Source organism: Oratosquilla oratoria, chromosome 9 (genome assembly GCF_046742065.1).
Source record: "Oratosquilla oratoria isolate Oo_2021 chromosome 9, ASM4674206v1, whole genome shotgun sequence".
NCBI lineage: Eukaryota > Metazoa > Arthropoda > Malacostraca > Stomatopoda > Squillidae > Oratosquilla > Oratosquilla oratoria.
The window spans coordinates 45,348,017-45,366,624 of record NC_134785.1 but is presented as its reverse complement, the minus strand read 5'-3'; the positions used below and the strand labels follow the sequence as shown (position 1 = coordinate 45,366,624).

Here is an 18,608-nt window from a genome sequence, read left to right as displayed (position 1 = left end):
AAACAAAATTTTTGGAGAAACTTATAATTTGATAAGAACAATCAAAGTGGCATTTACATAGCTGGACGAAGAAATGGTGAAGAAAATACTAGTCACTTTGATAAGACCAAAATTGGAGTATGCAGTGACGATGTGGTCACTAAGTACAAAAAAATGTATAAAAAACTTGTGAGAATACAAAGAGAAAATACGAAATTGGCACCAATGCTCTCAGAACTATCATATGAGGAGAGACTGGCCAAATTTGAGCTACAGACATTGGAGCAAAGAGAGAGATAACTATTGATAACTATTTATAGAATCATGAAAGGCATGGAAATTATTGATAGAGAGGATCTAATAAAATGGGATGGTAGAGATAAAAGAGGACACGGAAAGAAAATAAAAAAAGACACTGATAGAAGAGATCTAAAAAAGAACAGCTTTCCCCACAGGATAATATATGTTTGGAACAAATTAGATGAGAATGTGGTGTGTGCAAAAACGATACATGAATTTGAAAACAGGCTAGATAAAATGAGATATGGAGACGGGACACCATGAACATAGCTCCCCTTCCCATAAAATACAACTAGGTAAATACATACACACACACACATATATATATACACACATACATATATATATGTGAAGACATCCTGACAGGTTGTAAGAGGAGTAGAGGGAAACATACAAGTAGAACAAGAGTTTATTCTTTGACTAGTTTCGCACAGTGGTGCTTCCTCATTCTTTCTGAGGAAACACCACTGTGCAAAACTAGTCAAAGAATAAACTCTTGTTCTAATTGTGTGTTTCCCTCTACTCTTATATATACAGATGCTCCTCTACTTACGTTCATTCATTTTACGTTTTTTCGATTTTACATTTGAACTGACTGTAAAAAATGTTTTGTAAAAAAATGTTTTTTGAGTGAATTTTTTAGTTTAGCACGCTCTCCGTAGTACGAGACATTCAAATGATACGCATGACGCTGCGTCCATTGTTTACATGGCACAAATGACAGACTGAACGTGGCTTGCCTCCTCCTCCTCCTTCACCATCTCACTTTATGTTGCTTGAATTTAATTCATTTGAAATTAATGTTATTATTTTACAATGTTATGTTTATAATTAATGATTTAGGAGTCTTTATAAGATACGGTAATAGAATTTATGGATGTATAGTACAGTATGAACGGTCATACATTACTGGAACATACAGTAACAACTTACGTTCATTTTTATATTACGTTCGGCTGTTCGGAACGTAACTAAAACGTAAGTTGAGGAGCGTCTGTATATATAATGGGTCCCAGTGAACAGATTTACATTTATCAACCACTATTCACTTTAATTCTAAGCCATAAACATCAAGACACTTGAGGAGGCATACATGCAGAAATTAAAAAGTGGCACAGCCAAGGACTCGAACCTGCGCTAACACTTAACAAGTGATAGTGACTTTACCGGTTGTGAACCAGTTAAGTCACTATCACTTGTCATGTGCTAGCACAGATTCGAGTCCTTGGTTTTACCATGTTTCAATTTCTGCATGTATGCCTCCTCGAGAGTCTTGATGTTGATGGCTTAGAATTAAAGTGAATTGTTGTTGATAAATGTAAATATATATATATATACATATTATATATATATATATATGTATATATATATATATATACACATATATATGTCTATATATATATATATATATATATTTATAAATGTATGGATATATATATATGTACATATCACAAAAGTAGTGCTGTCTATGTCTGGTGTATAAAGGGCTGAGCAGAAGGGGTAGACTTTGAATATGGTTGAGTGATTGGCTCTGGAGGTTGACCTTCAGCATTTTGATTAGTGCTGGCAAGATTTGTCTTCGCAGGCTGGGCAGTGGATAGGGCTTTTATATATGTGTATATATATATATATATATATATATATATATATATACACACATATATATGATTATATATCTACATTTTTTTTTATATATTTTTTCTTTTTTCTTTTTACATGCATGCAAGCCCAAACATGCATACACAGCCACTCACGCACACACATACTTATGATAACGAAACATGTCCACATGACCCCACCTGTGTGTATTGAATAATTTGAACTCCAGCATATCCAAATACATCTAGTAAATCAATTCCTTACAGGTAATATTTAGTTGTTTTTTTTTCTTTTCTTTGCATGCACCGGTGCAGCCATTACATTGCTTTGCTGTTATACAGCTCTTTTAGTTTTAAAATTCACTCAAGTTAAACTCGAGTTCCCCTGCATATTAGTGTGGTCAGTTCTATGGAGATAATTCTTAAATAAATTCTCTTAAGACAATTTTAAACTTCTGAAGTTTCTCTTAATGAGGACACATATGAATAAATTTAAAATGTTACAACTACTTTTAGATGAAAGAGCTTAAAAAGTAATTTATTATATCAGTATTTTGACAGTGCTATCCTTATGAAATTCAATACTTGCAATCATTCCAATGAGTACTTCAGCTCATGGAATGGTAAAGTAACACTGGCCAACATGTATATTCTGCATTGCACACAGGACTGCAAACTGACATGACAAAAACCTCAATAATTCTTTCATAAGAAAAAAATATATATATGAGGCCATAATGCTTGTCTCACTGCATATATATATATATATATATTTTCATCTTTATAGTTTTGTAGCACTCTTTAACTGCAAATCCTTACCAAATGTTTCAGAAACATTCTTGCACATTTAGCTGATACTTCCTGTACACATATCACATCCCATTGGTGTACACTCAGCCTGGACACACTAATAAAGTCATCTCTAATATAAACATTTATAAAGTGTCTTTTCAGTATATCTAAAGAAATAAGAATAAAATTGAGCTTTATAGAAAGAAAAAGAAAAAAAAAAAAGTTGCTCCCTGAGGCAACACACCATCCTTGTACCTTGTACCTGTACCTGGACTGTGTACCTTCCACCTGAATCTTGTCTCAAGCTTTTCAGTTTGCTCTGCTACCCAACACACCTTTCCAGATCCTCAGGCTAAACCATGGCTGCCATCAACCCACTGACATAGAGCCAAATCAAGAATCATTCAAATATATATATATAATAATGTATTTACACACTCTCTTAAAAACAATTGTCATTATTTTTTGTATTTACCTAGTTGTATTTTATGGGAAGGGGAGCTATGCTCGTGGAGTTCTGTCTTCATATCTTGTTTTATCTAGACTGTTTTTAAATTTGTGTATCATTTTTGCACACACCACATTCTCATCTAACTTGTTCCAAACGTCTATTTTCCTGTGGGGAAAGCCATTCTTTTTCAGGTCTCCTCTATAATTGTCTTTTTTTTATTTTCTTTCTGTGTCCTCTTGTATCTACTATCCCATTTTATTAGATCCTATCAATAATTTCTATGCCTTTCATGATTCTATAGTTATCAATTCTCCTCTCTTCTTTGCTCTAATGTCTGAAGCTCAAGTTTTGCCAGCCTCTCCTCATATGATAGTTCTGAGAGCTTTAGTGCCAATTTCGTAATTGCTTTTTGCATTGTTTCAAGTTTTGTTATACATTTTTTTGTACTTGGTGACCATGTCATCGCTGCATACTCCAATCTTGGTCTTATCAAAGTGACTAGTATTTTCTTCGCCATTTCTTCATCCAGGTATGTAAATGGCACTTTGATTGATCTTATTAAATTATAAGTTTCTCCAATTCTTTTTTTTTATGTTTCCCAGGGGACATATTATTCATAATAATGACTCCCAGGTTCTTCTCATTTTCCACTTTTTTAATTTCTTCCTCTCCCAATTTATATGATCCCTCTATTCTTTTTTTTTTACTTCTAAATTCCATTATACTACACTTCTTAAAGTTGAATTCCATCTCCCACTTTCTACTCCATTCCCATACTTTATTGAGATCACTCTGCAGCCACTCACAATCTTCTATAGTGTTCACTTTTTTCAAAAGTTTTGCATGGTCCGCAAAGAAGCTCATATAACTTTCAATTCCTTTATCCATATCATTAATATATATAGCAAACATTATTGAGGCCAAAACTGTTGCTTGTGGAACTCCACTAATCACTTCATCCCAATTAGAATGTTTGTCTCTTATCACTACTCTCATTTTTCTTTCATGCAAGGAGTCTTCCCTCCACTTCAGCAGTTTGCCCTGTATTCCTCCTGCAGTTTCTAATTTCTTTAGCAATTTCTTGTGTGGCACCTTATCAAAAGTTTTTTTCAGGTCTAGAAATGCACAATCAGCCCATCCATCTCTTTCTTGTATTATATCTATTAGTCTTGAATAGAAATACATCAAGTTTGTGACACATGATCTTTCTTGTCTAAATCCAAATTGCCTCGGATTTAGTATATTTTTTCCAAATGCCTTACCCATCTAAATTTGATCATTCTTTCACAAATTTTAGCTACTGTACTTGTAAGAGAGACCGGTCTATGGTTAGTAGGGTCTTCCTTGTTTCCCCCTTTATACATTGGTACTATATTTGCTCTTTTCCAATCTTCTGGAAATTTTCCTTCTTTCAATGAACTGCTTATTAGACTATGTATTTTGTCTGTTAGTTCATTCCTGCATTCTCTCAAAATCCAGTTTGCCATTTCCTCTGGTCCATATGATTTTCTAACATCGAGATTACTCAAGTGATTCATTATTTCTTTCCTTGTTACCTCTATCTCTTTCATAGGGGGGACTTTTTTCTCCCACTTGACATCTCTAAGTTGTATGTTCTCCCTTGTAAACACTGATTTAAAATGCTTGTTCATAATTTCTGCCATTTCTATTTCCTCTGTATATTTAACTCCTCCTTGTAGTTTCACTAATTCTTGTTTGTTTTTCAGTTTGTTGTTTACAAATCTACAAAATAGTTTTGGTTGATCTTTACATTTTTCTATGACATCCTTTTCGTACTTTCTCTTTTCTTCTCTGCGCACTTGTACATATTGATTTCTATAACTAGTATATATTTTCCATTTTTCAGGTCTTTTGTCTTTTATCCAAGCTTTATCCCTTTTGTCTTTTGACTCACTACATCTTTTGTTGTACCAATATTTTACATATCCTTTTTCTTGTTTGTCTTGGAACATACTTTTCCACTCCTTTATTAATTTTTGTCAAAATATTCCAGTTCTCTTCTACTGTTGTTTCCTCTAGGGTATATCCTTTCCCAGTCTTGCTTCCTTTTTTAATAATTTCCTCATCCAAATGGTTAAATGCCACATTCACTGACCTTAATAGGTTGAAGGTTTCTCCGACTATTTTATTGGTGTGTTTGTCTGGTGACATGCCTTTGCTGATTTTTACTCCAAGGACTTTTTCAAAGTTCACTTTTTTGACTTCTTCACCAATTTGATAATTTCTTGATATTCTATTTTTACTTTTTCCAAACTCCATAATACTACACTTCTTGATAGTGAAGTTTACTTCCCACTTTTGACCCCACTTCCAGATTTTGTCTAGGTCTATTTGTAATGATTCATAATCTTCCTCTGTACTTACTTCCTTTAATATCTTTGCGTCATCTGCGAAGAAGTTCATATAACATTCCACTCCTTTATCCATGTCATATGTATTTACCTAGTTGTATTTTACGGGAAGGGGATCTATGCTCATGGTGTCCCATCTCCATATCTCATTTTACCTAGACTGTTTTTAAATTTGTGTCGTTTTTGCATACACCACATTCTCATCTAACCTGTTCCAAATGTCTATTATCCTGTTGGGAAAGCTGTTCTTTTTGAGGTCTCTTCTATAATTGTCTTCTTTGATTTTCTTTCCACGTTCCCTTGTATCTCTAACATCCCATTTTATTAAATCCTCTCTATCAATAATTTCCATGCCTTTCATGATTCTATAGTTATCAAGTCTCCTCTCTCTCTTCTTTGCTCCAATGTCTGTAGTTCAAGTTTTGCCAGTCTCTCCTCATATGATAGTTCTGAGAGCGTTGGTGCCAATTTCGTAATTGCTCTTTGTATTCTTTCAAGTTTCGTTATACATTTTTTGTACTTGGTCACCACGTCATCACTGCATACTCCAATTTTGGTCTTATCAAAGTGACTAGTATTTTCTTCACCATTTCTTTGTCCAGGTATGTAAATGCTACTTTGATTGATCTTATTGAATTATAAGTTTCTCCAAAAATTTTGTTTACATGTTTCTCAGGGGACATTATTCATAATAATGACTCCCAGGTCCTTCTCTTTTTCCACTTTTTTAATTTCTTCCTCTACCAATGTATATGATCCCACTATTTTTTTTCTATTTCTCCCAAATTCCATTATAATACACTTCTGAATGTTGAATTCCATCTCTCACTTCCTACTCCATTCCCATACTTTATTGAGATCACTCTGCAGTGAATCACAATCTTCTTCAGTGTTCACTTTTTTAAAGAATTTTGGATTGTCTGTGAAGAAGCTCATATAACTTTCAATTCCTTCATCCATATCATTAATATATATAGCAAACATTATTGGGACCAGTACTGTTCCTTGTGGAACTCCACTAATAACTTCATCCCAATTAGAATGTTTGTCTCTTATCACCACTCTCATTTTTCTTTCATGCAAGAAGTCTTCCATCCACTTAAGTAGTTTGCCCTGTATTCCTCCTGCAGTTTCTAATTTCTTTAGCAATTTCTTGTGTGGCACCTTATCAAAAAAAATTTCAGGTCTAGAAATGCACAATCAGCCCATCCATCTCTTCCCTGTATTATATATCTATTACTCTTGAATAGAAACACATCAAGTTTGTGACACAAAATCTTCCTTGTCTTAATCTAAATTGATTCGGATTTAGTACATTGGTTTTTCCAAATGCTGTACCCATCTAATTTTGATAATTCTTTCACAAATTTTAGCTACCATACTTGTGAGAGAGATTGGTCAATAGTTTGTAGTGTTTTCTTTGTTTCCCCCCTTATATATTGGGACTATATTTGCTCTTTTCCAATCTTCTGGAAATTTTCCTTCTTTCAATGAACTGCTTATTAGACTATGTATTTTGTCTGTTAGTTCATTCCTGCATTCTCTCAAAATCAGGTTAGCCATTTCATCTGGACCATGCAATTTTCTAGCATCAAGATTACTCAAATGATTCATTATTTCATTCCTTGTGACTTCCATCTCTTTCATAGGGGGGACTTTCCCCTCCCACTCGACATCTCTAAGTTATATGTTATCCCTCATAAACCCTGATTTAAAATGTTTGTTCATAATTTCTGCCATTTCTATTTCCTCTGCGTATTCTATTCCTCCTTGTCGTAGTTTCACTAATTCTTGTTTGTTTTTCAGTTTGTTGTTTACAAATCTATAAAATAGTTTTGGTTGATCTTTACATTTTTCTATGACATCCTTTTCATATTTTCTCTTTTCTTCTCTGCGCACTTGTACATATTCATTTCTATAAACAGTATATATTTTCCATTTTTTGGGTTTTTTGTTTTTCCTCCATTTTATCCAAGCCTTATCTCTTTTATCATTTAACACACTACATCTTCTGTTTTTCCAACATTTTACATATCCTTTTTCTTGTTTTTGTCTAGGAACATACTTTTCCACTCCTTCCTTATAAAATTTCTGTCAAAATTTTCCATTTCTCTTCTACTGTTGTTTCCTCTTAGTACAGGGTATATCCTTTCCCAGTTTGGTTTTTGAAAAAAAATTCTTATTTTATAAATTTTTTTCCCTATACATTCTTCCTTTTCTATATCGTTTGTTGTTTCCCATGGGTTTTTCTTCAATTAGTTCCAGTTCAACTAATATGTGGTCACTTTTACTTATTGGTGTCTTATATTCAATCTTGTCCACTACTTCAGGTTCTGATGTGATTATTAGGTCTAGTCTCGATGGCTCTTCCTCATTTCTATTCCTAGTATTCTCTTGTATCCATTGTGTCATTGTATGTTCTATAATCATATCAAGTAGTACATTTCCCCATAGGTTGTCTTCACCCTTCACTGTCATCTCTTCCCAGCAGATTTCTTTACAATTAAAGTCACCCATTATAACTATTCTTTCTCCATCTTCCATTATCTTATTGAGTGTTATCTTTGTCTTCTAACATATTCTTGTGTTTTCTCTCTTCCCACGAAGCCGTTTTAGGAGGCACATAATTTACCACAAACTTCCTGCTCTTCTTGTCCCTGTCCTCTATTTCCATCATAATCATCTCCACTCTGTTCTTTCCATATGTAACATTCCTCACATTTATATCCTTCTTAGTCAGGAACATAACTCCACCACCTTGTTTTACTTCTCTGTTTCTAATCCAATAATTATATACACCATGTCCTACACTGTTGGGTGGTAATGGACCTTTCAGTTTTGTACCACAATTCCCATTATGTCTGGTTCTTTTTCCTTCAGGTAATCATTCAAGCCTGTTATTAAGCCATCTATATTTGTGACACTTTTAATTTTTGGTTACCTCCATCATGTTTTGTTTCCCTTCTGTTTTTCTCTGCTATGAACTATTTCCTCACTTTCATATCCACTACTCTCCAATAGAATTTCTCTTTGACTCTGTTCTGTTCTCGTTTTTTCCTTAGCTTCCTGTCTTTTTGTTTTCTCTTCCTCTTTATTCATCTCTCTTTTTATCCATACCTGTACTGATCACTTTCTGCTAGTTTTCCTGTTTTTGATAAGACATTCTCTGCAATCATTTGTGACCTGAATTTAACCTTAATTGGTCTGGTCTTGTCTATACTGTATTTCCCTAGCCTATTCATTTCTCCAATTTCTTTTCCTATTTCCTGTTCACCTTCTTAAATATTTTTAATACCTTGTTTACTTTTTCTTTCTTATCTCTTACTCTTGTAGTCCTATTTGGATTATGCTTCTCTTCCATTCCTAATATATACATTTCTTTTTATCTAAGTCTCTTACTATATTCTCCTCTCTCATCACTTTAATAACTGTGTCCTTAGTTTGTTCCTTCATCTGTTGTTTCACTATATCTCTAAATTCAATTTTGTTATCCTCCTGAAGTTTTTTCCAACCACTTACCTCTTCTGCTATGGACTATTTATTCTCTTTATTATTCCTCTTTAATTCCTCATTCTCATCCTTTACTGTCTTTTTAATTCTTTTATTTCTTTATTTAGGTTGTGGTTCTTCTTCTTTAGTTCTTCCAATTATCAACTCTTTGTGTAATTAGTGCAAGTTGACTAAACCTAACCTCCCATGATTCGTTCATTTTTGTTAGTTTTTCCTCTAGACTTGCTAATTGGGGGGAGGTTGTCATCTCCTCCCTCATTAAATCCATAGAAATAATCATTTCCACTTTCTATTGAGCTGCTCTTACCTATATTTCTAATCTTAATCCTTTTACCGACTTGTTCGACTTCAGCTGTGTCGTCTGTACATCTTTTGTTTACAGCCCTTCTGACGTCTGAGGCCCATTCCTCATTTTCTTCCATTTTCCTCTATAATTCCTCCCTTTCTCCTTTTCCCTCACCTGCCCACTACACCACGAGTTTTCCCCTTCCCTACTAATACAACACAGGTACTCCCTCATCGCTGAAATCCACAGAAATTGCATTTTTTCCGGAGTTCCACTCTTCGCCATAATCCGACATGTTTGTGTGTGTGTGTGCGTCATTAACTTTAGAAGCATGACCAGAAAAAGTATGAGTGATGGGCTTTCTCCACACATTAAGTCCAAGTGTGACAATGAACATGACAGGCATGTAAGGCAGGGCACATTTGGCAAGAAATTAGTTCATGACTCCTAAGGTAAGGTAGCCTTGGCAATACCTAAGTTTAGACTTTGAATGCTCCTCTCCAAAGTGGAAAAAGTCTTTCATATATTTGATAAATAACTCGTATATTGCAAGTCAAATGCCCTCTAATTGTCCTGAAAGTATTACTACAGAAAAAGCAACAGTCAACCATATAAGTTTTCTGGTTTCTTCATGGCATATGGCACCAAGAGAAAACAATGAGGAAAGTGATGAAAAAATGATGATGGTAATGATAGTGACAAAGAAGATGATGATAAAAGAATGATATTGTTGCAGAAAACAAGAAGCAAAATAATGCTGGTAATGGCAAGCTGCCTAGAAGCCACACTGCTTCAATAACACAAACAAGTGGAAATGAGGGGAAAAAAATCATATAAAAACACTACCATGAATGTAAACAAAATGCAAAAGCATGATCACAATAGTTACACATCAAAATAACCAGTCACATATATGACTTCAAATTGCATACAATGTTTGAAGTTGTATGCACTATTGCACAATGGTAGAATTAAGACAGTATATTATTTAAGAGCAAAAACTTACTGCAAACACACTTTCTCTCAAATTACAATGATCCATGCCCAAAGTACATCTAGGCTTATACTGAACTTTGAAAGAACTTCTCCTACATAATCCTCAATTTTCCTGCCCAGTAGGGTTGACTATGTTAATAATGAATACCAGCAAACCTACAAATCAAGACCACATGTCTAAAAGATATCAAGAAACACAATACTCCATACAGACACATCAACACATGAATTAACAAGTTGAATTAGCCCAAGTTAAAACCACAAGAGAATTCAAAACTAGGTATGTTAAGAGGAGGAAAAGACAAGACCTCACAAGTGTAGCTTCTTTCCTATATATGATAATAAGATGAATATAGGAATGATAATTTAGTTTCAAGTCACTTCTCATTGAATTTGACAATCACCACTTTTGGATTTGCTAATCTGGAGGATTACAACTGTTACCAAAATGCACTCATGACAACTTCACTACAGAAGCAAAAAGATTCATTCTTTCTCCATAGTGGTTGGAGGCTGACCCCCTGGTTCTAGAGAGGGTTGATGTGGTTGCTTTGAGTAGTAGTTATAGTGGGAGCTCTTAATGGGCACCATCCATCCACTCTCTAATAGACCATAAAATTCTATTCTTCACCAGAAATAAACCCAGCAGAGAAACCATTCTCAAGACCATAAGAATAACACTAGCATGCCAATGTTAAGGTCACCACCTTGCACTGAGACAATACTAATACAGAATTGGTTTAGCAATACATTAATGCCCAAAATGCAACTGCCATGCAGAAAACACATTACAGTACACTGTCCTACCCTAAATCATGAATAGAACCAGTGGCTATGACCTTTTTCCTGGGGGCCACAGGTTTCTTGCAAGAAGGAAATGGGACAGCAGATTTAATATAACGCAATTTTTCTTCTGGGAATATTTGGAAATTCAATAACAATGAGTCTCATTCCTATAATCAGTATAGTATTCAAGTACTATTGGTACAAAGGGATGGGTTCAACTGTGAACTAAATTGGTATGTTGCCCCAGATATCTCTTGCAGGAGACCCAGAACACCCAGGTAACTGACAATGTTGTCTGAAAATGGTTAGGGTATGACACTTTCAGTTAAGGTGTTCTGTCTTGTGTGAACTGAACTGAAAGAATTTAATTGGAATTGGCCTTACAAATATATAAAGAGGAAGTGAATGGAAAAAATAGAATTCATTCAAGTTAACTCATGTGGCTATGTAAAGATATTCACATAACATTACCATATTTACCATGCTACATATACAGTAAAAGCCCTCATATCTGGTATTCAGGTATCTGGCAAATTCAAGTATCCGGCATATTTTTTCCGAGCATTAAAATCTATAAAAATGTATATAAAATCAATACAAATCTATAAAATTTCCCACGCGAAGCTTTAATTGTTCCCGCTGTCACCAGAGTGCACCACTGTCTGGTGGTGGTGCTAAACTTAGCGTAGCAGATGAGGCGCTAAAAGAGTGGGTAGATGTGGACAACGACGAAGCAGTAACATTCACTCTAACTGATGAGGAACTTATCAATGCGGTAATTGAAGATAATCTTGAGAAGATGACAGAGGCAGATAGTGAGGAAGAAGATGACCCTGAGCCTAAGGTGGTGTGGAAAGATGCTGCAAATGGTTTAGCTGTCTTTGTTAAGTTTGCAGAGCAGTGCAGCTATATGTCCACCCGAGATGTTATGTCTCTTCACTGCATTCAGAATGAGTTTTTATTGCAAAGAGGAAAGAGCTGCAAACAAGCTGACATAAGAAACTATTTTAAAGTAGGTTGTAAGGGAAAGAAAGAGCGGCAAACAAGTACAGAGGATAGTGATAAACTGGAGTGATGAACTGGATGTTGGCGAGTGAGGTGGTTTTGTTTGTTTGTTTATGTGCTTTTTTATGTTAAGTTAAATGTTTATGTTATGTTAAATGTTGTTAATAGTGAATAAAATGAGTTGATTGTAGACATAGTGTTTTTGTAACCCTTCACTTATTTTAGTAACCCCTTCAGGAAAGTACAGAGAAGGTTAGTGTCTAGTGATGAACTGTATGTTGAGTGAGGTGGTGATGCCGCAATCATGTGATGCTTTGTTTATGTTACAGTATGTGATACTATATGTTAATTGACATTAATAGTGAGTAAAGGGGTGATTGTAGACATTTTTCTGTACCCCTTCACTTACTTTAGCAACCCCTTCAAGTATCCAGAATTTTCAAGTATCTGGCACGCCTTTGGTCCCAGTGATGCCGGATAAGAGAGCTTTTACTGTATGTAGTATGGGTACCATTAATTATAAATATAAACCATACCAAAGAAGGCTGAAAGTGATAATTACCAAGTCAGAGTATGGTAATTTGTAGAATGGATACCACACAAGAATAGTAATAGCTGATCAATTGTAAAGTGAAAACACTCATAATGATTAAGAATTCATTATATTATCAGTTACTGTGGTTGTTGAGTTGCCACCATACAGAAGACACAGAACACCTCATACTACTATGCCCTACACTAACAATCCCCAGACAACAACACAATATCTCTTCTAAGTGACTTATGGTCCTGCCTGGAGGCTGATGCTGGTTTCCTGGAGGCCAAGGGTCTTCTACAAGAGAGACCAGGGGCAACAGATTGATTGATTGTCACTGGTGTCAATGTAGAAAAACAGTGAAGCAATGGAAGAAACTGCTCACATATGTAAAAATTAACCCAATTTTCCCTCTCTTCCCGTAAAAACTTGCTATCTTCTTTGTCTCTTCAAAATATTGACATCACCAGCAAAAAGGCTGATGTAAGTAGTTGTTCCATCCACCTGTCATTAACATACATCAAGAACATTGCAAGTGCCAGTACTAAGTCCTGTAGGACTACAATAGTCCCTTTCCTCCAGTATGCCATCCTATCCTTAAGGAACTCTATCTATTCCAGGTGATTCACTTTGAGTCTAGCATATTCCAATTTTCATATTACTCTTTTGTGGGATCTCCATGTATCAATACTGTATACTAAAAACCTTTTCTCTCTTACAAGGGAGGAAGCCAGCCGTCACCCATCCAAGACCAATTTGTCTTCTTTTTTTTATCTTTAGCTCCTTTTGTCAAAAAATTTAGCTCCATTTGTCAAAAAATTTATGCAAATTCAAGAACACATAATCCACCCACCCATCTCCCTCTTGTAACACACTGATCACTTGATTAAAAATCTAATAAACTGGAGACACATACATACATATACCAAAAGATTTTTCCCCCTTACAAGGAAGGTAGCCAAAAAACAAAGGCATAAAATCCACTCCCACCCATTCCATCCCCACATAATCTGCTTCCATTCACCCCCTTCCCTCCCTCTTATCTTGGCTCCTCCTGGATGACAGGTCATTCCTGCATCTTGCCCACTGCCCTGGGTCAAAAGTAGTGCAGTAAGACAGCACATCCACAGCAAGGCCACTTCATTTCATCGGTGACCCCCCCTGTCCCCTCAAGCAAAATTTGTTACCTGCTAAGAGCTTCCTCTCCTCTAAATTTTTGCATTTTCATATACTATTCCACCTACTTTCAGCTTTATAATTCTTTTTCCCTGCGCCTTACTTAATCATTAATGGCTAAAACAACTTAGGTCCAAAATACATTTATCAGTTATACCTGGCATGATCAGTGGAGGCAGTTTGAGGATGCTTGGGAAACGAATCTATAGTAATGACACACTACACTAAAATCCTTGCTTCAAAAAGTCATCCATATGGAGGCACCATCCTAGTCTTCTCTGAGAGGGGAAGTTAGTGATGTTGAAACTGAATTAATTGGTATCATATTAGCCCTCTTACAATCCTGCTGCACTACCCTTTCTTCTAATGAATATTACATAATTAGATTACAAATATTGTCTGCCAATTGTTCTCTGTATTCCTTAAATATTGTTTGAGATCTCATCAAGATCTAGGGCTTTTCTTACAATCTTATGTTCCCAATGGTTTATCTTCTTCACTTCCATTTTTATATCCTTTAACCTAACATTCCTGACCTTAACTATAAAGTAATTTCCACCAAGGAAAATGACTCCATGCTAGCTAGAACTCTATATGTGAGTGATAATTGTTGCCTAGAATTTGTCTGATTGGAAAAACACAGCCTCACAGTAGCTAGCAATGATTCTTGGATCCTCCCATTGTTCTCTGGAAGAAACTTTGGACTGTCATTTGTGTTGTAAGTCTGTTAATGGCCATAGGAGGGGAGCAATTGCTAGTTTTCAGCTCTTTACTTGAAAAGGTGAAGGAAAAGTAGAGATGACAAGAGATCTTGGGGTCTGGAGACCATGCCAGTTCCACTTTTTAATGAAGGTGAGGGTGTTGACAGGTTTTGAAGATGGACCACTGGGAATTGATCCTTTCCAATGTTCATTTCAAAGAACTACCATGATCAGGCACCCATCATCAATCCATTCTGTGAGTACTGTATATATTTGTGTGTTGGTAATGAACTGAATTGGAATTTAAAAACTTGTGAATTTAATTGAAATTGAAAATATTTTGGTTACAATTAATTTAAATGAACTTGAATGCATTAAAATTTCATTCAAAAATTGAAATGAACTGAAGTGACAGATATGAACTGACCCTTACCCTGATAATAGAGGTCACAGGAATGATCTCATTTAAGACAGGTTCCTTCTCAGATGCTATGTTTGCACCTAGGAACAAAAATCCAAATTTGCTTGCCTACATACAAAATCACATATATGCATACATATACACAACATGCATACTCTTGTAAACTCACACACATGGATACAAGTAAATGAAGACCAAAACTTTGAGTTTAAGAAATTGGTACAATAACAGCCTTGCTGGAGATAGAGTAGGTCAAACATGGCCTATATCATAAGTTGCCCAAGTCAGCTATAAAATGGGTCTGAAGTTACCAGGTGTGAATGACAAATTCAGTGGCAAAACTTTAGCTAAATGTTTAGGGGAAAAAGACTACCAGATATATTCCTGAGATACAAAGGAGCAAATGAACACGGTCATGTTAGCTGGTCAGTAAAACAATACCTATTCACTAATGTACAGATCATGTAATCTGTATAAATACAAACCTTGTTCACCAACATATGACATTACTAATAATCATAATTTTTCAACCAAAAGTTGCTTATAAAATAAATTTCAGTCACCAATGTAAAACGTACCACAAAATTTTAGAATAAAAATAACCATGTCACATGTAGTTTACAAATGCAAAACATATTACCAGAAAATTGGTTGAGTGGCGCATAAAAAAGCGTCACACAATAGAGTTGTAACTGATGAATTCTGTTAAAAGTAAATATCATCATATATATCGAAATGAATTAACCAATAACTTTGACCTATGTAGGAAGTAAAATATGAAGAAATGACTTAGAAAAATAAAAATAAATAAAACAAAATAAAATACAAAATCTGAAGCATTAAAATTGAAAGCAGGAAAGGCAAAGAGATTTAGGTCCTCATTACTAACCCACAACTGCCCAGATTGTCTTGCAATGGTCTTGTACCAGAATGTGATTATAAAAGTTACAGGTATTGTATTGGCAATAGAATGTAATGGAACACTTTGTCATGATGCGACGAAGTAATGAAATAGTATGGATCAGTGTTCTATGGAACACTAAATGAAAGGGTTGGGAGCAGCACTAGTGCATGACAATATTGGAACTATCTAACAATGAGTCTGTAAAAGATCTTGATGTAACCAAATGTTGTACAATGGGATGGCAATATGTAATACTGACAGAGTATAATGATGACAATATGCAATGATGATACAGTGATAACCACTGAATCATTGAGGTGTCCTTCACCCCATGCTGTTCTTATATAAAACATGAGGGTACAAGAAGTGTCAAAGCAAAGGTTTCATTATTGAGGAGTATGGCAAATGCTGAGAGAAGAATTTTTGCTTTGAGTTTCAATGACTGGAAACCTATGGCCCCTTAGTACCTGGCATTGGTCTTTGGGTCCTCCAAAAGATCTCTCTAGGAAGAAACTTTGGACTGTTGTCCGAACTATGTTGATGTGACATAGCACTTTGTCAGCTCTTTATGTGAAAATGTAGAGGAAATACAATTGAAACTGATAGATCTTGGGCCTGGAGTGTTAGGACCTCAAGGCTACACTTCTAATGAAGAAGACGAGACTAAAGGTGAAGGACAAATAAAAATAGGAAAATGAGGAGGTGGAAACATGAAACAGTAGCACATAAAGATAAAAATTATGTTGTGACAGTAAACATGAGATATTTAACCCCTCTGCTACAATGTGGTCATATGTGGTTAAATAAATAGCCTGGTGGAAGTCAAAATAAAATTTTACCTTACTTGAAGCAAAAGAAATTAATCAAGATAGGTTTAATCTCTTTGTTACCAAGAAAGTTATATGGTTGAATACAATAGCTTGGAGGCAGCCAGAATGCAGGGCTTGCCAGCTAATACAGAAGGGTTTATTGTATAATAGGAAAGGGAAAAGTAGTGAAGTAATGTAAAGAATCAATCAATTGTTGCTTTGAGTTTCACTAAGTGGAAAACCTGCAGCCCCACAATGGCTGGTAAAAGTCCTTGATATCTCCTACAGATCTTTCTAGGAAGAGACTTTGGACTGTCTATATTGTGTAAGTGTGGGACTGTTTCTATGTCACTAGCTGAAAATGGTAGAAAGGCAAGTGCAGTTGTAATCAGTTGTTAGCTTCATGTGTGAAAAGTGTAGGAAATACAGTTGAAGTTAATAGAGAGAGATCTTGGGCCCAGCCTGGAGATCGAGTGTCAGCCCCTCAGGATTGCTCCTCCAAATGGAGATGAGGGGGTTGATGGGTTTTGAAAACAGACAGCTTTGCTGTCTATCTTGCAGGACCAACATATACAGGCACCCATCATTGGTCCCTAATGGAAACACAAGGGTAGGATATGGAGGAAGAGAACCTGATATTGACAGAGAGAAGCAGAAAGCAGTGACTGACAAAATGATCATGATAATTATGATGATGGTGATGAGCAAAGTTGTTGATCACTTCAGTATTGGCCTGATGGGTTCTGAATTTATCACTTTCACTGTTGATCATGTACAGATCAATTATGTAGCTTTCATCAGTAACTGACTGTGTAGTTTTGGCCTGATCAGAGGTAGATCAATCACTTTCAACTTGACCACAACTGGATCAATTATTAATATTGAGATAAGTTTAGGACCACTCACCACTAGTTAAATCCTAACTTGATCAATACAGATAAGTTTAGTCACTTTTGTATTATTTCTAAGAGTTTGACATCATATAGGTCACTCAGTTTGTTTGATAATTTTTGGATCAATCCACTGTTTCACTGTTGATCACTCACCTTCTGTTTGATCAGTTCTGAATAAGTTTCAGCCAATTTCCCACTTCTGATCTCTTACTCATAGTTCGGTCAGTCTGGTATATATCAGCTTCAAGTTTCACCTACATATGATAAACAACTTGTTCTATCATCTTAAGATCAACTTTCTGACTGACCTAGTCTACCACTTGATTGCACCCTGACCAGGTTAGGATCAGTTTTCTGTTAGACCCTGTTCATCATGGACATTCAGTTTACTTGGGTCATCATCTGTCACTTCCTTTATGACTCCATATTGACCACTGTACACATTGCTTCTTTTTTTGGTGCTGGTGGGATTAAGGGCCTGCCAAGGACACCCCAAGAGGTAGAGGGGCAGTGGAGGTTAGTCAATCACTTCTTCTGCTGGTGTTGGTGGGATTGTTGGGCTGAGGAGGGCCCTCCTGGAGTGGCTGAGGTGGGTTGAGCAAACAACATTTGAGCCTGGTGTTGCGACAGCTGGTATGGAACTGCCATCCCCTGTGCCGATAGACCACTCACCTGTGATTTAAAAAACAAGGTTCTTTGTTATTCTACTGCCTACTACATGTTAAGTATGATTTGAAACTTTAACCTTTTCAATCAGTGACATTACATATCTTTTTTTGATTGGTTCTGATTTTATTTACCTGAGGAGGTTAGCATCATAGTAATGGGGGGTTAAACTACAATGATTAAAACCTGCAATATGGTGATACCCTATACAAATCTTATTTAGTACAGAAGGGGAGTTTATGACATCTAACCAAATAAATTATAAATTGAGTCATTTAGTATAATGCAAGAGTATTTTCTTATATTGATTGGGCGTTACCACTATAACTGTACAATATGTTGGTACACTTCTGAGGTACTGTCCTGGTTTAAGACTCAGCAATCTTATCCAGTTAAGGAACATCGCTATACTGAAGGCTTCAGTTAAT

The 18,608-nt window shown here is 35.5% G+C and overlaps 1 protein-coding gene across 2 annotated transcripts in view; it reads right to left on the bottom strand.

The window, feature by feature from the left end:
• Positions 1–1,643: 1,643 nt before the first annotated feature.
• Positions 1,644–18,608, bottom strand: part of LOC143028359 (uncharacterized) — a 633,126-nt gene continuing 616,161 nt past the window's right edge. For both annotated transcript variants that reach the window (XM_076190321.1, XM_076190320.1), the window contains one exon: positions 1,644–18,186. In XM_076190321.1, the coding sequence (XP_076046436.1) occupies positions 18,040–18,186 (147 nt within the window). In that variant the 3' untranslated portion in view covers positions 1,644–18,039. The remainder of the gene's footprint in view (positions 18,187–18,608) is intronic.